This window comes from Mauremys mutica, chromosome 20 (genome assembly GCF_020497125.1).
Source record: "Mauremys mutica isolate MM-2020 ecotype Southern chromosome 20, ASM2049712v1, whole genome shotgun sequence".
NCBI classification, from domain to species: domain Eukaryota; kingdom Metazoa; phylum Chordata; order Testudines; family Geoemydidae; genus Mauremys; species Mauremys mutica.
The window spans coordinates 21,973,777-21,996,415 of record NC_059091.1 but is presented as its reverse complement, the minus strand read 5'-3'; the positions used below and the strand labels follow the sequence as shown (position 1 = coordinate 21,996,415).

Here is a 22,639-nt window from a genome sequence, read left to right as displayed (position 1 = left end):
GTCCCACCCCCCAGCGGGGCCGCGCCCTGCCCCAACCACGGCCCCAGGTGCCGGGAGGCCAGTGGGTCTCCCATGCTGCGCAGGGGGAGATCCACTCGGTGTGTGGAGGGGGAGACCTCTGAAGCTGCCTGGCTTCCCCTGGTTGGGGGAAGAGGCGACCAGTGCCAGGTCTCCCCTGCCTAGGCGGGGGCAGAAGGACAGTGGGTGGCAATGGAGGAAGAACTTGGGCTAGCCCTGATTTCAAAGTAGCCCCCCAGGCAAGTCACACGTGGCCTCCCCGTTTCGCAAGCTCCATGCACAAGCACGTGGGTTTTAGGCTGCCCTTGGGGGATCCGGTGCAGTACCTGGGCTGGGGGGAGCTGCAGCGCTTCCAGCTGGGCTCTGGTAAGGCTCCTTGGGGGGTGACCCTCTCCACAGGAGGGGACCCCCCGTGGGATCCAGTGGCGTCACTGTGTTGGGGAGCCCTTCTAGAAGGATTCCCCCTAGAGTCCTGTATCATTGTGGATGTGGGGGGGGGGAGAGTGGCTAGTGGACGACTCTCCGCTGGGATCCAGTGTTGGTGCTGATTGGAGGGATTCTCCTGTGGGATCCAGTGTCAGTGCTGAGTCAGGGGCTGCTGATAGGAGGAGGCTCCCCCGGAATCCAGTGTCGGTGCTGAGTAAAGGCCTGCTGATTGGAGGGATTCTCCCGTGGGATCCAGTGTCAGTGCTGGTTGGAGGAGTCTCCACTGGGATCCACTGACAGGGCTGTGTCAGCGAGTGCTTGGGGGGCAGCAAAGCCCCCGGTGCAGGAAACATGCCATGCCCCAGGCCGTAGCATGCAGGGAACGGGGCGTACATGTGTCATGCGCTTCCAGGAGCGACGCCCCCCGCAGCAGACCTGCGGGGGGGTGGTTGGAAGCCGAGCTTGTCAAGCCTCAAACTAAATTTAGTCAAACCCTGAACTTTGTATTAATCCTCCCCAGAAACGCTCCGGGTCTGCTCCTAGCCCACACCCCCTGGCAAAGGGTGCCCCTAGCAGACATGCTCTGCATGGCAGAGTTGGGGTGAGGGGTTCCCCTTTCCGGTCACGCTCAGAGCCAACACCTCAGGGTTGCTCCAGGGTTTGGTCCCCTGGACCGGCTCAGGCCTGCTGCATCGGGGCAGGTGTGTGTGTCGGGGGGCTCCAGCTGAGATCTCTCAGCGTCCCTCTTAACGCTCCTGGATCCGGAGCCGCCCCCCGGCCCCGATCCTGCTCCGCCAGCCTCCAAAGCGCAGCGAGGGGGCGGGGAGCAAGCGGTGGGCCAGGGGCATCCGGGCCCCGCCGGGCCGGCGGGTTCATCTGGACGTCACGCCCAGCACCTGCTTCATGTTCTCGTAGACCACGTAGCTGATGCTGACGGCCGGGATCACTTTCATGAAGTTGGGGGCGATGCCCCGGTACAGGCCCAGGACCCCCTCCCGCGACAGGATGTGCTTGAAGAGACCCAGCATGGTTGGCTGCGGGGCGCCCTCGATGGAGGCTGGGGGGAGAAGGGGTCCCGGTCAGGTCCTGCCACTCACTGTCACGTCCACCTGACCACCCCCCCCCAAGCTTTTAGGGAGCTTTGCCCCAGACCTGCTCCCAGCCCCCCATGCAGCAGGGACTCGGGACCATTGCCAGAGTATGCCCTGCTGCTGCTATTCTCTGCTCCCCGGGGCCCACGGGGCGAAGCATGAGTTAGAGCAGCCCCGAGGCTGCTCTTGTTGACGCAGGGAGCCAGGCAGAGGGCCTCAAACATGGCGACTGCATTGCGCAGCAGCTGGGACGCAGCCACGCAGCAAAGGGATGGCTTGCCCCGCATGGAAATGCAGCTGCCTCTGGGGTGAGGCACCTGGGCACGGCCATGCTGCACGGGGACGGCTCGTCCTAGTGCTGCCGCTGACCTGCATTAAACTCCCACTTGCCCCTTGCCCCACGGATCTGCCCCCAGGCGCTGGTCCAGGCAAAGTGCTGTGGGGAGAGCGACGAGTGCTGAGCACCTGCCGTGCACTGGGAGGAAGAACCCGTCGCTCCAGTAGCCAAGGCCCCAGGCCAGAAAGCAGGGAGCTGGTCCCACAACCACCCTGGCTACCTGGTCTGTTGGCCCATGGGGATTGGACCACCGGTTCTCCTAGCCCATAATGCACCCGGGTCAGCCGTGCAACTCATGGGTCCTGCCCTGGGATGCAGAAATCTCCTCTGCTTTGGGAGTCCTCAGGCCATGCCCATCTCCGGGGTATCTGGGCCACTGCCCCAGCCCCCCAAAGGCATCCCTCACTCAGTGCATGTCCCCCGGTCTCACCTTGGGCTTGCATCCGGGTCCTCACCAAGGCCAGGGGGTAGCTGGCTATCTGCCCGCAGGTGCTGGATATCGTCCCGCAGGCCAGGAGCACCAGGATGCCGGGGTCTGCTGTGTTCCTGCTGTATTTCTGAAGCCACATGTTCTTCAGCGTCTGCAGGGGGGAGGAGAGGAGAGCTGATGAGGGGGTGGATGGATGCCGGGGCGGCGGGGCTACAGCAGAGGGATGGGAGTTGCCAGGGATGGGGGGGCTGCAGGGGGATTGCAAGTGAGGATTCCCGGGTTCCACCCCCAGCTCTGGGAGGGGAGTGGTGTCTAGGGATTAGAGCGGGGGTGGCTGGGCGCCAGGACTCCTGGGTTCCATCCCTAGCTCTGGGAGGGGCGTGGGGTCTAGTAGTTAGAGCACACGGGGGGGGGGGGCTGGGCGCCGGGACTCCTGGGTTCCACCCCTAGCTCTGCGAGGGGTGTGGGGTCTAGTGGTTAGAGCAGGGAGGTGGGGGCTGGAAGTCAGGACTCCAGCATGTGCCCATTCTCAGCTCTCAGACCCCTATACCCAATGGTGTGGGAGGAGCCTATCGGCAAACAGGCTCCACCCCCACCACCTCATTTGCAGGCCTGTGCACCCATGGGCCCTGACCTCGTAGATAGCCAGGTCGATGCCGGCGTAGGGGATGATGCCCAGCACATTTGGCAGGTAGCCCTTGTAAAAGGCCCGGATTCCCTCCTTCTGCAGGATCTTCTTAGCGCAGTCAGCCACCCCCGAGTACTGACCCGTCTTCCGCAGGGTCAGCCGGGTCTTCAGCACCTGCGGGAACGGATTCATTCAGGATCGTGAGAATGGCGAGGGGCCCTTGCCCGCCACTCAAAGGCAGCTGCCTCTGGGGTGGGGCAGAGCCACGGGCTAGCAGCGTAGCAATGGCTCAGCCGGTACTGAAAAGCAGCCACCTCTGGGGTGGGGCACGACCCCTGACTAGCAGCCGCATAGCACGGGCACACCCAATACTGAAATGCAGCTATCCCTGGGGTGGGGCAGAAAACCTGTTTGACAGAGCAGCTTATGACTGAAATAAGGAATCACTGGAAGGACCGAGGGAGAGAGAACGGCATTTCTTGAGTTGGGATTTGGCCTGGGCACTGGTGCTAATGTACCGATAGCTATTCCTAGAAGGAGTTTCCAGGGCTCTTTAATGATCATGAGGTCGTACAGCTCATGTGAAAGGCACTTTTCCCTGGGGCATCATGCTGGGTATTGGGGCCAGCCCTGATTGCGAGGGGAGAGCGCCCCCTCCTGAGCCCCCTACCCTGCAGCACAGCGCCCCCTAGTGTGGCACTGACTGTGAGGAGAGAGCGCCCCCTGCTGGGACCCTGCCACCACCTAGTGCCACATCTGGATCAGCCCTGGCTCAGAGCACCCGCTCCCCCGCAGTACAGAACTCTCTAGTGCCTAGTCCTAGAGAGAGCGCCCCCTACCGAGTTCCTCATAGCGAACGGGTACTTATCCCATTACTGCAGTCTCTGACCTTTCCCAATCTTCAGTGCCCTCACTGCTCATATCCCCATTGTACAGCTAGGGAAACTGAGGCAAGGAGGCTGAGGGACATGCCCAAGGTCACACAGCCAGTCAGTAGCAGAGCTGGGACCTGAATTCAGGTCTCTTGAATGGCAGGCCTGTGCCTTAACCATTCCTCTGATAACACCCCAAAGTCCCTGCTTTCACACAGGACAGGGGAGCTTTCAAGGAGGCTGGGCTGTAGCTACCGCGCTGGATGCAAATCCTGGAGTGGTGCCCCCTAGAGGTGGCTTGGTGTGTGTGTGTGCGTGCGCTTACCTCCATGGGGTAGATGATTGTCTGAGCAGTGGCACCAGCCAGTGAGCCGGCCACAAATCTTTCTTGCACCCGCAGCGTCTCCTGCTGCCCACGAATCGCCCGCTTGATCTGGGATGAGAAACAGCAGATCAATCGCCTGTGCCCAGAAGGCATTTTCCAGTTTGCGATCCCCGCCCCACCTTTTAGTGGGCAAAGGCAGGGGCTGGGTCCTGTCATGGGGTCCCAGGCTGTAGTCCCACGGGAAAGACATTCTTGGAGGGGTGGGAGGGAGCGGTCTGCATTTGGGGATAGGACCGTGAGCCAGGACTCCTGGGTTCTCTCCCCAGCTCTGGGAGGGGAGGGGAGTCTAGTGGTTTTGACTACGGGGGCTGGGACTCAGGACTCCTGGGTTCTCTCCCTAGCTCGAGGAAGGGAGTGTAGACACCCTGACATCCCTGTATCTTTACTCCTCCCCCTGCCCCCCCCCCCGGGGTTCTGTGCCCACGGCACCCACCTGCTCATAGGCCATGAACTTGATGGCAGACTCAGGCGCGATCTTCAGCACATTGATCCCGTTGCCGCGCCAGAGTGAGCGGACGCCCCCCTCCTCGATCATGCCCTTCAGCCCCCCAAACACGTTCATGTTGTTGGTCTTGGAGGCGTGAACCTGTGCCGGAGATGCCGCAGTATGAGTGCCCGGGGAGGGTGTCCTGCCTTGGAGGGGCTGGATGCCCAGCCTCCTTAGGAACCCCGGCCTCGCCGAATGCAGCCACCTCTGGGGTGGCGCCCGGCAGCTGGTTAACACCTGCACAGCAATGTTACACCGAGCCTGCACATTCAGCGCTGAAATGCAGCCACCTCTGGGGTGCGGCCCTCGATCGGTCTCACTGCCCATCTCCAAACCCCCTCTCCTTCTGCAATGTCCTTTTGGAGCTGGGGTGCCCCAGAACTGCATGCAGAATCATGGGGTGCGTTTGTGGCAGCCATCAGCTCTGCCCTGTTGTACCAATGCCCAGCGGCTGCTACATTCCACCCCCGCCCATGCCCATGGGCGTCAATGCAGGGTCAGGCTATTCAGGTGCATAACGCCCATTTCCCTGTAGCCATGGCCTGAGCAATGAGCTGGGAGCCTTTTTTTAAAACTTACCTGCATGAAAACTTTAAGCCGGTCCAGCGGGGCGGTTCCGGTTCTGGAGACAGCCCCAGCCATGGCGCCCGCGAGCAGCTGCTTCCACCACATCCCCGTCCTCTTCTCCTTCTCGGAGAATTCATCAGGAACCGTAAGGCACTCGCCGATGTCCAGGACCTGCCGGGAGAGACGAGCAGCTCAGAACCAGAACCCCAAGGGCAAGTGCAAAGCCCTGGAAGGAAACACCCGAAGAACAGCACCCCCTGGCTGTTAGCAGCCGACCTCAAAGCGCTTCACAAGGGAAATCAGTACCATTACCCTCCTTTTACAGATGGGAAAACTGAGGCACGGAGGGTGTGGGGGGGGGGGAGTGATTTGCCCAAGTAGGTAGCGCCAGGAACGGAACCCGGGTGGCCCGAGCACCAGCCCAGGGCTCTAGCTGCTGGGCCATGTACACTTCAGCACGGAGGTGCCCGCAGGGGAGCAGCAGGCTGGTCCCCGGCACGGCAGCTAGCGCTGGGCTGATGCCATGTGAGGGCGACACGTTCCCTCAGCCGAGGGCAGATGATGGTGTTTGGGTGCAACAGCCTGGAGCTGGCGCCCCCTAGAGGGGAAAGGCCCCATGGCCCATTCCTTGGCCTCCTGAGCCAGCCAGTCCCCCACCCCCCAGCCCTGGATCAGGACCCCGCCCCCTAGAGGGAAATTCTCCCCCCACCCCCAACACCTTCACCTAATCCGGCCTCACGCCAGCCTTGCGGCTTGGCCAAGGTCGGGTTTCATTTAGCTCGGCCGGTCGTCCCGTCTCACGCCCCGAGCGAGCGGGGCAGGACCCCACGGGGGACGGGAGGGGGCTCTGATAACGGGGGCTACCAGGCCGGTATTGACCGACCCCCAGAGCCCATCCCCACCCTGGCTCTCCCCCTTCCACGGGCAGTTACTGCCCCCCCCCCGAGGGGAATCACCCCCTTGCCTGGCTCAGAGTCAGCTCCCCCTTGCAGCCACTCACAGGCCCGCCAACGGGAAGCCACCTGAAGCTGGGGGGGGGCGGGCGGGCCGGGGAATCAGAGTAGCCTACATACGGAGCTCTTCCCTGGGGGGAGGCAGGCTTAGGATTTACGCCATCTCTACCGCCGCGGGCCAGGAGTCTCCTCCGGGCACCACCCGTTGGGCCCACATGCCGAGGGAGCCCATGAACACCGAGAGCCATAAAGAAACGTGTCCGGAGCCCTCCTCCAGTAGGATTAAAAATTCAGGCGAGCAAAGCCCCTGAGACTGCCTGGAGCCCTAATAACACTGCTTCTTACTGATCGAGTCCCGTGCTTAGGAGGATTGCCAAGCGATTCGCAAAGGCAGGGGATCGTCGCCGTTATACAGATGGGGAAACTGAGGCACGGAGCGGGGAAGGGACCTGGCCAGCGTCGCACATGGAGACAGCGGTGGAGCTGGGAATGGAATCCTGAATTCTAACCTCTCCCTGCTCTAACCCCCTAGACCCCCGTCCCCTCCCAGAACCAGGGATGGAACCCAGGAGTCCTGGCTCCCAGCCCTCTGCTCTACCCACTAGACACCACTCCTCTCCCAGAGCCAGGGATAGAACCCAGGAGTCCTGGCTCTCAGCCCCCTCCCTCCCCCTGCTCTAACCACTAGATTCCACTCCCTTCCCAGAGCTGGGAACCCAGGAGTCCTGCCTCCCAGCACGCAGGTGCTGTTTACTGAGTCCAGCTGGCAGGCAGTGGGGGATGGCCCGAGTTGCGGGTGAATAGCCACATGTCCTACCCGTTGGGGATCCCCCAGGATAGACTCCAAGCCCCGGGGGTGCCTCTGCTCAGCCTCCCACAGCCCGGCCAGGACACGGAGCCTCGGGAGCCCCCCGAGAGCCGCCCTGTGGATCACGGTGGGGCACGCGCCAGCCGGATCCCCTGCCGCTGCTGCGGGTTCCTCCATGGCAGGGCGAGCGGAGGAAGGTGAGAGTGGATGTAGAGGACAGCAGAGGCAATAAAGCCTCCTAGAAATCCCTCTAATTAGATTAGGGGGCTCTGCGGTGGGGGAGGGACTTGGACAGGGCTTTGCCCTCTAGCTCATCCTGCCGTTTGCCTTTGGGGGGGGAAACTGAGGCACAGGGAGGGGAAACTGAGGCACAGGGAGGGGGAGGGACTTGCCCGAGGTCAAGAAGAAAGCCCAGGAGTCCTGATTCCCAGCCCCCCGCTGTAACCACTGGACTCCACTCCTCTCCTGAAGCTGGAGACAGAGCCGAGGAATCCTGAGTCCCAGCCTGCAGCTCCAGCGCTGGAGCCGATCCACTCCCCTCCTTTCCACAGCTCATAAATCAGGGTTAAATATATCTCAGCCTGTTTGCTGATCACCAGCTGAGATTAGCCCAGCAGAGAAACGGCCCTGGCCTCCGGGCACCTGCTAAGAAGGGGGCTCTTGCCCCCTTTTCCCTGGGATTGGGCTCAGGGACGGGTTAGGTCACGGCTCCCCGGGGGAGGAGGTGGGGGCAGGAGGGCTGCTGGTCCCCTCTGCCGCAGACAGAACCTAGAGCAAGGAGACTCCTGAGCACCTTGGTGGCAGGAATAGAACCCAGGAGTCCTGGCTGCCACCGGCCCCTCCACCCCACCTTGCCCTAACCCACTAGACCCCATGCCCCTCACAGATCCACAAACAGAAACCATAAGTCTCCATTCCCGGCTCCTCGCTCTAGCCACTAGACATCACACACCTCCCAGAGCTGGGCAGAGAACCCAGGAGTCCTGCTCCAAGCCCCCTGCTCTAACCACTAGACCCACTCCCCTCCCAGAGCTGGGGAAAGAACCCAGGAGTCCTGCTTCAAGACCCCCTGCTCTAACCTCTAGACCCCACTCTCCTCCCAGAGCTGGGGAGGGAACCCAGGAGTCCTGCTCCCAGCCCCCCCGCTCTAACCACTAGACACCGCTCCCCTCCCAGAGCTGGGGAGAGAACCCAGGAGTCCTGCTCCCAGCCCCCCCCCAGCTCTAACCACTAGATCCCACTCCCCTCCCAGAGCTGGGGAGAGAACCCAGGAGTCCTGCTCCTAGCCCCCCCTGCTCTAACCACTAGACTCCCTTCCCAGAGCCAGGACTAAAACCCGGGCATCCCAACCATGGGCGGCAGGTTATATATTTGTGTGTGGCCAGGGCCCCAGCAATATTCAGGGCTGGGCGCCCTGCTCCAGCAATAGTTGGAGCGGGGTCTCTTCCCGCCCCCCCACCCGGTCCTGCCTGGATCGGCCCCGGCCACCGCAGGTCTCCCCCCGCCGCCGCGACCCTGCCTGGAGCAGGTCCCAGCCCCCGCCTGCCACCCCCCCTCCGCGTGTTCCTCCCCCTCCGCCGCGTTGTGTTGCGTCCCTGCCTGACAGAACGCAGCGCGCCTCTCCCCTGCCTGCTGCCCGGAGGGCTCCCAGCAGATTTGCTGTCTGCTGCCGCAGGGTCCTAGTGCCTGCCCACCGCCAGTACTGGCAAGGCAGGCTGCCCTTACCCTGAGCCTCTCCAACCCCAAACCCTCAGCCCCAGCCAGAGCCCTCATTCCCCCCGCACCCTAATCCTCAGCCCCAGCCCTGAGCACCCCCACATCATGAACCCCTCATCCCCCTGCACCCTAATCCTCAGCCCCAGCCAGAGCCCTCATCCCCCCACACCCTAATCCTCTGCCCCAGCCAGAGCCCTCATCCCCCCGCACCCTAATCCTCTGCCCCAGCCCTGAGCGCCCCCACATCATGAACCCCTCATCCCCCCGCACCCTAATCCTCTGCCCCAGCCCTGAGCGCCCCCACATCATGAACCCCTCATCCCCCTGCACCCTAATCCTCAGCCCCAGCCAGAGCCCTCATCCCCCCGCACCCTAATCCTCTGCCCCAGCCCTGAGCGCCCCCACATCATGAACCCCTCATCCCCCTGCACCCTAATCCTCAGCCCCAGCCAGAGCCCTCATCCCCCGCACCCTAATCCTCTGCCCCAGCCCTGAGCGCCCCCACATCATGAACCCCTCATCCCCCCGCACCCTAATCCTCTGCCCCAGCCCTGAGCGCCCCCACATCATGAACCCCTCATCCACAGCCCTCACCCCACACTCCAAACCTCTGCCCTAGCCCTGAGCCCCCTCCTGCATCATGAACCCCTCATTCACAGCCCTCACCCCACAGCCCAACCCTCTTCCCTAGCCCTGAGCCCCCTCCTGCATCATGTACCCCTCATCCTCAGCCCCACAGTCCTCACCCTGCACTCCCTCCTATCCCCAAACTCCCTCCCCCTTCCCACACACCCCTTCCCAACCCCAAACTCCATCCCAAAGCCTGCACCCTTCACCTCCTCCTGCACACCCACCCCCTGCCCCAGCCCAGAGCCTGCACCCAGCACCCTTCCTGCACCCTAATCCCCAGCCCAGGATCTGCACCCCAGACCTCCCCCGCCGAGCCCCCTCCCAGAGCCTTAGGCAGGTGGGGGCGGAGTTGGGGGGGGCGGAGTTGGGGGCGGGTTCTGGGCCCCACCAAAATTTTTACAAACTTGCCACCCATGATCCCAACTCCTGTCTCTACCCAGTACACTCCCCTCAGAGCCAGGAATAAACCCCAGCCCCTCCCCTGTGCCTCTCTGCTGGGATCCGGGTTGCTGGTCCTATTCCAGCCCAGCCAGGCGCCCTTAGGTTGGTGACACAAGCCGGTGGGTCTCGGCCTCGTGCCCGGTGGAGATACGCTCCGGCCCATCGACGGAGCGCATTGGCTGGGCAGCGAGAGCCCCTGGTGGGCAGCGAGGGGTACCTGGGGGTCTCCAGGGACCGGCCGGGAGCTCCCAGCTGGGAAGCAAAGTCTGGGCTCCCGGCCGGGGACCGGCTTGCGCCCCTCCTCACCGTGGAGTGCTTCCAATAGTGGACGACCTCCTCCATGTTCTCCAGCGGGTTGAGGATGAAGTGATCTCTCCACTCGAGCCAGTCCACGGTCATGGTGCCGTCCTTGTCCATGCTGCCGAGCAGACAAGAGCCGCGCCCAGGGTGAGGGTCGGTTCACGTGCCCCGCCCCCCGCCCCCATCGCTGGCCTGCGCCAGCCCCCACCAGCCCAGGGACACAGGTGGTTGTGCAGACGCTTAGCCACCAAGACCCCGTCTAGCCACTAGACCGCACTCCCTCCCGGACCTGGGGAGAGAACCCAGGAGTCTGGGAACCCAGCCTCTCTGCTCTACCCACTAGACCACACTCCCTCCCGGAGCTGGGGAGAGAACCCAGGAGTCCGGGAACCCAGCCTCCCTGCTCTACCCACTAGACCACACTCCCTTCTGGATCTGGGGAGAGAACCCAGGAGTCGGGAGCCCAGCCCCCTGCTCTATTCACTAGACCCCACTCCCTCCTGGAGCTGGGGAGAGAACCCAGGAGTCCGGGAACCCAGCCCCTCTGCTCTACCCACTAGACCACACTCCCTCCCGGAGCTGAGGCGAGAACCCAGGAGTCCTGGCTCCCAGCCCCCCATCTCTACCCCACTAGATTGCAGCAGTAACGAATGCAGCTTGCGTGGCACAGCTGAGGCTGATCTCGCGGGGTGGGGCAGGGTTTGGGGGCGTACAGGCCGTGCTGGGGGGAACGGGGGGCCCCGGTCTCACCTTTGGAGGATTTTCTCTGCCTGCTGCAGAGAGATGTAGACTCCGAGGCTGTGGAATGTCTGCTGGATCTCGGACACGTCGATCTGGCCTGGGCACAAGCACAGGGACCATGCAGGTCAGCAGGGACCGTGGGGGGGTGGATTCGGGGGGGGCTGGGAGGGGGGGTCCTATTGGGCTATAGAGCTGCACACAGGGGGCATCAACAGAACCGAGACACGGGGGGGGGGGGGTTCTACGCCTCCCCCCGCCCACGCTGCAGGCCCAGGGAGAACAGCAGGCAGAGCTGAGGCTGGGATGGTTGGGGCATGGGGGGGGCGGGAGCGGGGAGGGGCCAATCCAGGCTGCAGTCAGTGAGCTTGCCGGGGCTGGGAGCTCCTTAAAGCCCCAGGTCTGCCCAGAGGGGGAGGAGCGGGGCTGGGGGCACTCATCCACCCTGGCTCAGCCCCCCAGAGCCCCAGCCCCAGTCTGCCCTGAGCTCCGCAGCTGGTGTCGTTAGGGGGTCCCGAGCGGGTGGGAACGCCAATGGGGGCAGCTGGGCTCCGGGTGCGAGGTCTGGATCTGCGGGCGGGCACGTGGGGCCGTGCGTGCGTGTGGGCACGGGCGCGTGTGTGCACAAGGGAGTGTGAACACACGCGTGTCTCCGGCCCTGCGCGGTGAGACATCTGTGCTTGTGTCTGTGCCCGCACGCGGATCTGTGGGCTGCTTCCTGCCCGGCGGGCACCACTCGGGGCGGGGTGGAAGAGCGTCAAAGGTGGAGGGTCGGACCAGAGAGGGGAGGGGAGGAGAGAGGGAGTGGGACGGAGGGGAGGAGAGAGGGAGTGGGACGGAGGGGAGGAGAGAGGGAGTGGGACGGAGGGGAAGGTAAATCAAAGAAAATCCTGTCTGGAAGAAAGAGTGAGAGAAAAAGAAAATGAAAGAGTGCGAGGGGAGAGGGGGATGGAGAATAACAGAAAACGCCCTCCCTAGGGAAAGGCGGAGGAGGGAAAAGGGGACGGGAGAACGGAGGAAGGGAAGGAAAAAGGGAACAGAGGGGAAAGTGGAGAGAAATGTATTTATGTAGGTGAAGCAATTCACTGGCCACCCTGGCGCAGAGATTAACGCCACCCTGAGGGACCGGCCGGCGGTGCCCCAAGCCACCCATGGGGCAGCCAGCTGCTGGGTCCCAGCTGGGCACAGCCCATGCCCACAGGGGGACCAGCCCTTGCAGCTGCCAGCTCTGCCAACGCGCTGCTGTGCCAGGCGAATGGAGCGGAGGGGCAGCCGATGGGTCTCCCCGGCCCAGTGCTGACGGGAGCCACTCACCCCCTGCACATGCCTGGAGGGGCCCAGGGCCCACGGAGGCTTCGGTTCGGGGGCCCTCACCCGACCTGGGCAGGGAGCCCCAAGATCAAACAGCCGCTGGCCTCCATGAGCCACCCCCGTGTGCCGGCCGCGAGGGGCCTCTGTGGGGCTCTTACATAAGGGGCTCAGTTCAGTTCGGGGAACTAAGGTCCTTAGCATTAATCCCCAGCTGATTTCCTGGCCAGGCCCTTAGCCCGGCATGGGGCCCAGCGGGGGCCGGGCTGAGATCCCAGGGCATGGAGCAGCCGGGGCAGAGCACAGGCGGGGGGCGGCGCGGGATCCGGCCCTAGGAAGTTCTTGGTCTGCGCGGCACGAGGCACAGAGAGAGGGCTCAGCGCTGTCTGCTTTGCTGTGGTATCATCCACCCGCCCATCCTGTGCCAGCCCCATCCACCCCCCACCCTCCGCCAGCCCCATCCACCCATCCTGTGCCAGCCCCATCCACCCATCTACACACTGCCCTCAGCCAGCCCCATCCACACAACCATCCTCCGCCAGCCCCATCCACCCATCCTGTGCCACTCCCATCCCAAGATCATTCATCCATCCACTACTATCCCAGTAACCCCTGAACCAGAGAGACGAGAGCTAACCTATCCAGACCCATCCCCCACCCCCTACATAGGCGGGAAGGATGGCCCAGGGGTTAGAGCAGAGGCCTGGGCCTTGGCAGAGCTGAGTTCAATTCACTGCTCTGCTATAGATTCCTGTAGTGCTGGGTGCCTCAGTTTCCCCTATCAGGAAGATGGGGCTTGTGAGGTGCTCAGACACTTCTGCGCAGGGGGGACGCAGGGATCGTTTCCAACCTGCTCTGGAGAGGCAGCCACCTCTGGGGTGGGACGCGGCGGGCGCCTGCCAGCACAGGCCAGCGCTGCACTGCAGCATAGGCAGGGCTGCGCCGGATAATCCTGAGCCAAGAAGAAACTGCAGGGGGGAGCTGAGGTCGGTGGAATTTAATCAGGGAATGCAGCCAATAATATCCCTGTCACTTGCAAAAGTGCTACAGAATCGGCAGTCGCTGCCCAGACCTCAACGGGGAGGGGAGAGCCACCCCGCACCCTGAAGCACAGCGCCCCCTTGTGCCACACGGGGGTTCGCACGGCGTGCCTGGGGAGAGCGCCCCCTAGTGCGCGCCCCAAGGGACTGGCTCATTCCTGACCCAGGAGGAAAAAAAGCCCCCAGGGAGCCCCCCCGCATCACCGCCTGCTACTCGGAGGGCTCCCATCCAAGCACTGACCCCGTCCAGCCCTGCTTGGCACAGACCCGGGGGCAGCAGACCCGGCCCCGTCCGGCCCTGCTTGGCACAGGCCCGGCAGCAGACCGGACCCCATCCGGCCCTGCTTGGCACAGGCCCGGCGGCAGCAGACCGGACCCCATCCGGCCCTGCTTGGCACAGGCCCGGCGGCAGCAGACCCGACCCCGTCCGGCCCTGCTTGGCACAGGCCCGGGGGCAGCAGACCCGGCCCCGTCCGGCCCTGCTTGGCACAGGCCCGGGGGCAGCAGACCCGGCCCCGTCCGGCCCTGCTTGGCACAGGCCCGGCGGCAGCAGACCCGACCCCGTCCGGCCCTGCTTGGCACAGGCCCAGCAGCAGCAGACCCGACCCCGTCCGGCCCTGCTTGGCACAGGCCCGGCGGCAGCAGACCCGACCCCGTCCGGCCCTGCTTGGCACAGGCCCGGTTGCAGCAGACCTGACCCCGTCCGGCCCTGCTTGGCACAGGCCCGGCAGCAGCAGACCTGACCCCGTCCGGCCCTGCTTGGCACAGGCCCGGTGGCAGCAGATCTGACCCAGTCCGGCCCTGCTTGGCACAGGCCCGGCGGCAGCAGACGTGCCCTGCGGGCGCTGGCTGACAGGCTGGGCCATCCCCCCATAGGTGTATCTCCGAGCTGACAGCACCAGCAGAGGGAGGACTGAAAAGCCACCCACCCTCCAGGCTAAAAATTGCCAGGGAGTGACGCCAGCTGCGCCTGCTTCTCATCTCCCCGCTGCCCACACACGGCACGGCATCCCTGCCCCCTTCCCCATCACGGGCCGGTGCCCACCCCAGGGGACCGATCCCAAGGGCCAGAGCGGGGAGCAGGGGCTCCAGCTTCATCCTTGATATGGGGCTGAGGGAGACACCCCCCACACACAAGCTCCCGGCTCAGAAGGGGGGGTTAAAAAGGTGGGGGTGGGGATCAAGTGGCCGGGAGTCGTTTAATTCCCCGGCACCAGCCCGGATCCAGCCCCGTCTCAGGCTGGAAGCGGCTTCCAGTCGAACGCCCTGCGCCCCCGCCCACCACTTCGCCATGTGGGCCGAGTGGGTTGGGGCTCAGTCCAGCTCCTGATCCCAGGGCCCCATCGAAGGGCCCCATGCGCTGGCAGTCCCAGCAAGGAGGCCAAGGACGAGGGGGATGACGAGACTGTCGAAGCCGGGGGCACGGTGTGTGTTATTATGGTAGTGCCCAGAAGCCTTCAACCGAGACTGGGGGCCCATGGTGCCGGAAACGGGAGTCCTGGCTCTCAGAGAACCCAGGAGTCCTGGCTCCCAGAGTTGAGACCCTCCCTGCTCTAACCACTAGACATCACTCCCCTCTAAGAGCCAGGGATAGAACCCAGGAGTCCTGACTCCCAGCCCCCGCCCCACCACTACTAGACTTACTGGGACATATTCCCTTCTCACCACCACCAGTGTAAACGCAGAGTCGCTCCACTCCGTCGGGTTTACACCCAAGGTAACTGAGCCCCCATATTTATATCTCACTCATTACGCAGCCTCAGGCCTTATACCCGACTGGACTTGACCCTCAACCCCGTCTCTCTCGGGGAGCCAGATCTCATCCATGCCCATCGCTCCGCACCCATCCCCCAGGCGACAGGGAGCATTGGACACCTGCCACCCCCCAAGCAGCCAGACACAACAGGAAACTGGTCTGGAACCGAGAGGGGAAGAAGCTCCTAGACAGACAGATCCTCTCCCGAGCTGGGGATAAAACCCAGGAGCCCTGGCTCCCAGCTCCCCCCTGCTCTAACCACTAGACCCCATTCCCCTGCGAGAGCCATGGGTAGAACCCAGGAATCCTGGCTCTCAGCCCCACATTCTAACCACTAGACCCCACTCCCACCCCAGAACCAGGGACAGCACCAAAGAATCCTGGCTCCCAGCTCCCCCTGTTCTAACCAGTAGACCCCACTCCCCCCCGAACCAGGGACAGCACCGAGGAATCCTGGCTCCCAGCTCCCCCTGTTCTAACCACTAGACCCCACTCCCCCCCCCCCGAACCAGGGACAGCACTGAGGAATCCTTGCTCCAAGCTCCCTCTGCTCTAACCACTAGACCCCACTCCCCCCCCGAACCAGGGACAGCACCGAGGAATCCTGGCTCCCAGCTCCCCCTGCTCTAACCACTAGACTCCCTCCTTTTAGAGACAGAATGAGCAAAGATCGAGGCGCTGACATCAGGGGCTCATCACCTGGTAGCAGGCGAACAGGGACGGGAGCAGCCCCGGGCGGGGCTGAGCCTGGCACCGGGCCCCGTCCCATTCAGGATGGTCCTTTCAAACACAATGGGCTGCTTGAGGGAGCAACCCAGGAGCCTGGGTGGGGTCGGAGGCTCGTTGGAGCCAGATTCGGCTGGTGACGGCCTGAGGGAACCAGGGAAGGAAGCTGGAACTGACCGAGACAGGCCTGATTCTCCGTCACTCGGGCCCCTCCAGCAGGGTCCCCCCAGCTGGTGTAGAGCTGGCGCATGGGCCCTGCTCCCAGCCCCCTGGCACAGGCGGCAGATCTGAGCCCCATGCCCAGGGGACAGATGGGGGAGCGTCAGGGACTGGATGGGGGCATGACTAGCTGGCCCTGGGGAGCATGAGGGGGTGGGGCCGGGTGGCCCTGGGGAGCGGGGAGGTGTGGGGCCGGGTGGCCCTGGGGAGCGGGGAGGTGTGGGGCCGGGTGGCCCTGGGGAGCGGGGAGGTGTGGGGCCAGATTCCTCTGTGCCCTGGCTATTCTCTGCCCCGCAGGGAGCAGCTGCAAGGAGATCCCCAAGCTCCAAGCCGTCTTGGCCCCCATCACTGAGCGTAGGGCTTGGAGCAACCGGGGCCAGAGAGAAGGGGGGAGCGGAGACGGAGGAAGGCCGGAGGAGGGCAGGGCTTGGGGGGAAGAAACAGGAAAGAAGGAAGGGGAAAGAGGGAGAGGAGGGCTGATGGGAGGGCAGGATTGAAGGGGGAGAGGGAGCGGTGGGGTGGGGGACAGAGGGAGGGATGGAAGGGGGAAGGGAAGAGCCATTGGGGGATGGATGGGGGAGGGAGGGGAGGTTGGGGGAGCAGTGGGGAGGGGAGATGGCGGGGGGGTGACACAGGGAAGGGAGGCGGCAGGGGGGTGGGCGTGGAGAGAGGGATGGAAGGGGAAGGGAGGGGCCATTGGGGGAGCAGTGGGGAGGGGGATGGAGGGAGGGAGAAGGGAGGGAGTGGAGGCAATGGAGGAGGGAGGGGAGGTTGGGGGAGCAGTGGGGTGGGGGACGCAGGGAAGGGAGGTGGTGGGGGGCAGGGGGACGGGACGCAGGGAAGGAAGGCGGCGGAGGGGCAGAGGCGGCGGGGGAGGGCAGGGGGCCGTACCATCGTTGTTGCGGTCCAGGCTGTGGAACATGAGTCGCAGTTTGCGCTCTCGCTCCTGCAGGTAAGACACAAACTCCTCGAAGTCCAGCTCACCGTCCCGGTCCGTGTCGCCCTCGCGCAGGATCTCCTGGGGGGAGAGCGGCCGTGAGGACCTGCTGCCCGACATCCCACCTCCACTGCTGAGAGAGACTGGGAGCCAGGACGCCTGGGTTCTATCCCTGGCTCTGGGAGGGGAGTGGGGTCTAGTGGGTTAAAGCAGGGGGCTGGGAGCAGGATGCCTGGGTTCTATCTCAGGCTCTGGGAGGGGAGTGGGGTCTATTGGTTAGAGCGGAGGAGGGGGCTGGGAGCAGGACACCTGGGTTCTATCCCTGGCTCTGGGAGGGGAGGGGGGGTCTAGTGGATAGAGGGGGGAGGAGGAAGGGGGCATCCTCTGTGTGTGACACTTGGATTGTGGGAGAAGGTGTGTTTGTGGCAGAACACACCCATGGGGGGAGGGTGTATATCCCCCCGAGGAAATATCAGATTGGTTGCATGTGTTACTGTGTGTGAGTGCAGGTAGGCGGGAAGGTGAGCGTGCAAGGTTGTGAGTGAGCTGAGTGTGCAAGGGTGCTTGTGCGAGCAGAGAGTTTGCAGGGCAGATTCCCATGCGCCGGGATGCCAACTGCAGGGAATTGCCCCCCTGCCCTGGGGGGTGGCATTACCCATCAGTAGGGAGCTCCAGGCAGCCCCATCTGGCTGATGTGTGCCGGGCAGGGGGGTGGACCGGGGCCGGTGCTGGAAAATCCAAGGCCGTGTGCCCCTGGGAATGTCTCCCCCTGACAATGACAGAGCGGTTATTGTACCTGAGCTGATGCCACCTCTCACACATCTGGCCCCTGGCCAGCCCAAATGTTCCCAGCGTCACAGGGGAGGTCACCACCACCACGCAAAACCCAGCTCTACAAAGTGCCAGGATCCCTACTTCCACCAAGGGAAACTGAGGCACAAAGTGGGGCAGGGACTTGGCCCAGGAAGAGAACCCAGGAGTCCAGACTCCCAGACAACCCCAAACTGCACTCTAATCACCAGTCCGTCCCCCCGCAGAGCTGGGTATAGAACCCAGGAGTCCTGCCTCCCAGACGCCCCTCCTCTAGCCGACAGTCCTGTGCCCTAACCGCTGGCCCATACTGCCCCTTGCCCAGGACTCCAGAACTGGGTTTGGTTTGGATCTGGATTCCACTGGGCCCCAAGCACCAGTGTCCAAAAGGGGGTTCGGATACGAGCCCTCTGTGCTCTTCCCACACCCCACCGGGACCTTGCGGCAGGGCGGGGGTCCCTGGCCCAGGAGACCGGAACCAACAGCCCCGCGCTGGCCTCTCTGGCTTTGCCACGCGTCCCTTGTTATTAGGACATGGTTCAGGCCTGGAGCGGGCCCAGCTATTTTCGCCTTGTTCTGTTTACATTCCACATGCCGGTCCGGCGCGCTTGCACGTCCCAGCCGCTCATGTGAGAGGCTGAGGAGGAGCCGGGCGGCGGGGCGGGGGCGGATGTGAGGGCACAGCTTGGGCACTTGTTCCGTGAGGCATTTCCAGGCACGTGCAATCACAACAGGCTGGAAATTAGGTAATCCAGGGCTTGGAGTAAGGGGATGGGGAGTCAGGACTCCTGGGTTCTATTCCCAGCTTTGGGAAGGGAGTAGGAGCTAGTGGTTAGAGCAGGGGGCTGGGAGTCAGGACTCCTGGGCTCTATTCCCAGCTTTGGGAAGGGAGTAGGAGCTAGTGGTTAGAGCAGGGGGCTAGGAGTCAGGACTCCTGGGTTCTATTCCCAGCTTTGGGAGGGGAGTAGAGTCTAGTGGTTAGAGCAGGGGGGCTGGGAGTCAGGACTCCTGGGCTCTGTCACAAACCCAGGGAAGGAAGTGGGAAGTATTGGGAGTCAGGACTCCTGGGTTCTATTCCCAGCTTTGGGAGGGGAGTGGGGGCTAGTGGTCAGAGCAGGGGAGCTGGGAGTCAGGACTCCTGGGTTCGATTCCCAGCTTTGGGAGGGGAGTAGGAGCTAGTGGTCAGAGCAGGGGGCCGGGAGTCGGGATTCCTCGGTTCGATTCCCAGCTTTGGGAGGGGAGTAGAGTCTAGTGGTTAGAGCAGGGGGGCTGGGAGTCAGGACTCCTGGGCTCTGTCACAAACCCAGGGAAGGAAGTGGGAAGTATTGGGAGTCAGGACTCCTGGGTTCTATTCCCAGCTTTGGGAAGGGAGTGGGGGCTAGTGGTTAGAGCAGGGGGCTGGGAGTCAGGACTCCTGGGTTCGATTCCCAGCTTTGGGAAGGGAGTAGGAGCTAGTGGTCAGAGCAGGGGGCCGGGAGTCGGGATTCCTCGGTTCGATTCCCTGCTTTGGAGCTAGTGGTTAGAGTAGGGGTGGGGTGAGGACTCCTGGGCTCTGTCACAAACCCAGGGAAGGAAGTGGGAAGTATTGGGAGTCAGGACTCCTGGGTTCTATTCCCAGCTTTGGGAGGGGAGTGGGGGCTAGTGGTCAGAGCAGGGGGGCTGGGAGTCAGGACTCCTGGGTTCTATTCCCAGCTTTGGGAAGGGAGTAGGAGCTAGTGATTAGAGTAGGGGGGCTGGGACTCAGGACTCCTGGGTTCGATTCCCAGCTTTGGGAGGGGAGTAGAGTCTAGTGGTCAGAGCAGGGGGGCTGGGAGTCAGGACTCCTGGGTTCGATTCCCAGCTTTGGGAGGGGAGTAGAGTCTAGTGGTTAGAGCAGGGGGGCTGGGAATCAGGACTCCTGGGTTCTAGTCCTATCGCTGCCGCCAGCTCCCGGTGTGACTTTGGCAGAATGCTCCATGAGCTCAGGGATCGGGGCGGGGGGAATCCTGCGGCTCCCCAGCCTCTGCAGTTCTGTGATAGTAAAGAGGCCACGAGCAATGGACTAAACATAAGGCCGGAGACGTGAGTCGGGGCCTATTTATTCCTCCCCATGTTTGTATGTTTCATTCAGACCCCCCCAGCTCCGTTTCCCCTGACACTGGGCTTCCTAAGCAGAGAGGCCCCCGGCCACTCCTGCTGAACCCATTGGCTGGAGCCGGGGGGGGCAGAACTGGGGGCGCAGAATGGACCCAGCCTGCTCCAGGGTCAATCCAAGCTGGAAAAGCCCTGCCAAGGCCTGCTCCCCACCCCCAGCCGCTGCAGGGTGGGCCTGGCAGATAGGGCCGCCTAGCGGCACAGAAGTGTGTGCACGGGGGCACACACACGCTTGCACGTGACCGTGCCCACGCATGCCCGAGGACACGTGGGCACACGCAGGCATGAGGGCACCCCCAGGCAGGGCCATAAAGCACATGTGCAAGAGGACACAGCAGCACATGCACGAGGGCACACGTCTGCACGAGGGCACGTCTGCACAGACATGGGCTTGCACGTGGAGAAACAGGCAGACACACCTCTGGGTTGCAGCCACACATGGGGCAGCTCACGCAGGAACAGATGTGCGCACACGGGCATTTGCACACCCTCCCGGGGTTTGTGGGATAGTCCCCTTCCCCATGGGTAAAGCTACGGGGACCCCAAGCAAAGACCGAAATACCCTGAAGGCAAGGGAGCACTTTCTGGACAAATATCTATCAAGGAGACTCCAGGACTCCTGGGTTCCATGCCCATCTCTGGGAAGGGAGGGGCACCTGGTGGTAAGAGCAGGGGAGACAGGAAGCCAGGACTCCTGGGTATGCGTGTCCATATACAAGTGAGTGTGGGCTCACGTCCCCCCCCCCATGAAAAAACCCATGCGTGTGCATGTCCCTCACACACGGGTGCCCAGGTCCGTGTACAGCTCGTGTGCATGGTCAGACGCCCCACGCGTCTTCGTGTGCGGACACCTGCGTAGGTGCACGCCATCACGCGTGTGGTCACGTGCATGTGTGTGTGCCCGCCACGCAGGCTGGGGTGCGTGTACGCCCGCGTGCCCTCAGTCAAGCACGTCCCTGCTTGCGTGCAAGATGGGGGACCCATCTTCCCACTCACTGAGCCCCAGGTGTCCCTCCCCAGAGGCGGGCGCTGTCCCACCTGGAGAGGGGACTCGGATAGCTCCCTCTTCCTTGGCACAGGGCACAAACGGGGTCAAAGTCTTAGGGGCTGGGGGAGAGGGGATCCCCCCCTTGCACGCCATGACCCCAATGCCCATCCACTCCTGGATGCATTGGCATGCGGAGGCCAAAGCGACATCTCTGAGAGCTACGGGGGCCCCCTGAATATCAGTGGGACAGAGCAGGCGGGGTTCCCGCCTCGCCCCATCTCAGCAAGGGAGCTGGGAGGCGGAGGAGGGGGGAGTAGCTCCCAGTGTCACTGTCCATCTCCAGCTCTGCCTCTTGCTCCTGCTGCCCGGGGCTGGGGGAGTGGGGAGGAAAGGACTTTCCAGCCCCACATTAGAGACCCATCACTTCCCAGGCAGAGCTCAGGAGGTACCCAAAATGGGAAGCAGTGGGGTCTAGTGGTTAGAGCGGGAAGGAGCTGGGAGTCAGAACTCCTAGGTTCTATGTTCAGTGTGGAGGGGGAGGTGGGGGTCTGGTGGGTTAGAGCAATGGGGGCTGGGAGCCAGAACTCCTGGGTTCTATGTTCAGTGTGGGGGTCTGGTGGGTTAGAGCAATGGGGGCTGGGAGCCAGAACTCCTGGGTTCTATGTTCAGTGTGGAGGGGGAGGTGGGGGTCTGGTGGGTTAGAGCAATGGGGGCTGGGAGCCAGAACTCCTGGGTTCTATTCTCAGTGTGTGTGTGTGTGTGTTTGGGGGGGGGGGGGTCTGGTGGGTTAGAGCAATGGGGGCTGGGAGCCAGAACTCCTGGGTTCTATGTTCAGTGTGGAGGGGGAGGTGGGGGTCTGCTGGGTTAGAGCAATGGGGGCTGGGAGCCACAACTCCTGGGTTCTATGTTCAGTGTGGAGAGGGAGGTGGGGGTCTGGTGGGTTAGAGCAATGGGGGCTGGGAGCCAGAACGCCTGGGGTCTATTCCCAGCTCTGCCACTGATTCCCTGCATGACCCTGGGCACGTCCCCTTACTCCGTGCCTCAGTTTCCCCACTGGCCAGTGAAGCCGTGCCACTCCCGGCCAGCGAGGAGCCCCCCCCGGCGGCAGGGGCCCCTCCCCGCTCACCTGTTCAGCTCGGGAGCTGGCATTCATGCCCATCCGCGCCAGCCCCTCCCGCAGCTCGTTGATGTCCACCCGCCCGTCCTTGTTGGTGTCCAGCTGGTCGAAGAGCTCGGCCCAGTGCTTCTGGCGCTCGGGGTCCCGGCCCTCCGGGCACGGCGCCGGCCCCCCATCCCGGCCCCCCGGCATGGCGGTGCCCCCCGCTAAGCCCCGGGGCTGGGGGGCCCCCGCGTGCCAGGCTCCAGCGCTGGGGTCTCAGCGCCTCCGGGCCCCTCCCCGGGCGCTGGGGCTGGGCGGCGCGGCTCGGCGCTGCATGGCCTAGGTGCGGGCACCCCGGGGCTCCGCTCCCGCCTGGGGCGGCGCGATCCCTGCCAGGCGGCTCCGGGAAAAGCCGCGCCGCCAGCGCAAGGGCATGGCACAATGCGCTGGTTGGCGTCGCCTCCCACGGAGATTGTTTCCTCCGCCCCCAAACCCTTCCCCCCGCCCCCGCCGCTTCCCCCACTCTGCACCCGCGGGTGTACGGCTGGGGCGGGGGGGGGGGGATGTGGAACCCAGGAGTCCTGGGCCCCTCTGACAGGCTGCAGCCTTCCCCATTCTGCCAGGGGCTCCCCGCTGCCAGGGAAAGTTAACAAAGGAACAGGGGGCCAGGACTCCTGGGTCCTATTCCCAGCTCTGGGAGGGGAGTGGGGGCTAGTGGTTAGAGCTGGGAGCCAGGATTCCTGGGTCCTATCCCCAATTTGGGGGGAGTGGTAGTGGTTAGAGCAGGGAGGGGGGG

At 63.8% G+C, this 22,639-nt stretch overlaps 1 protein-coding gene across 1 annotated transcript; it reads right to left on the bottom strand.

Annotated features, from left to right (window-relative positions):
• Positions 1–647: 647 nt before the first annotated feature.
• On the bottom strand, positions 648–22,271 carry LOC123353703 (calcium-binding mitochondrial carrier protein SCaMC-3-like). Its single transcript, XM_044995057.1, has 10 exons — positions 21,871–22,271; positions 16,768–16,894; positions 10,840–10,927; positions 10,096–10,207; positions 5,254–5,412; positions 4,621–4,773; positions 4,128–4,235; positions 2,937–3,104; positions 2,303–2,453; positions 648–1,501 (listed from the first exon to the last, which is right to left on the bottom strand). Exons 1-10 carry the CDS (start codon positions 22,051–22,053, stop codon positions 1,317–1,319), a joined length of 1,434 nt encoding a protein of 477 aa, XP_044850992.1. The 5' UTR covers positions 22,054–22,271; the 3' UTR covers positions 648–1,316.
• Positions 22,272–22,639: the final 368 nt, after the last annotated feature.

Excerpts from the sequence above, each read along its gene's own strand:
- LOC123353703 (XM_044995057.1), bottom strand. The coding sequence starts at position 22,053 with ATGCCGGGGGGCCGGGATGGGGGGCCGGCGCCGTGCCCGGAGGGCCGG. Across the intron at positions 5,413-10,095 it reads ACTATTGGAAGCACTCCACG|GTCCTGGACATCGGCGAGTG; the intron begins GTGAGGAGGGGC and ends CTCTCCCGGCAG. Across the intron at positions 4,774-5,253 it reads GGCTTAAAGTTTTCATGCAG|GTTCACGCCTCCAAGACCAA; the intron begins GTAAGTTTTAAA and ends TCTCCGGCACAG.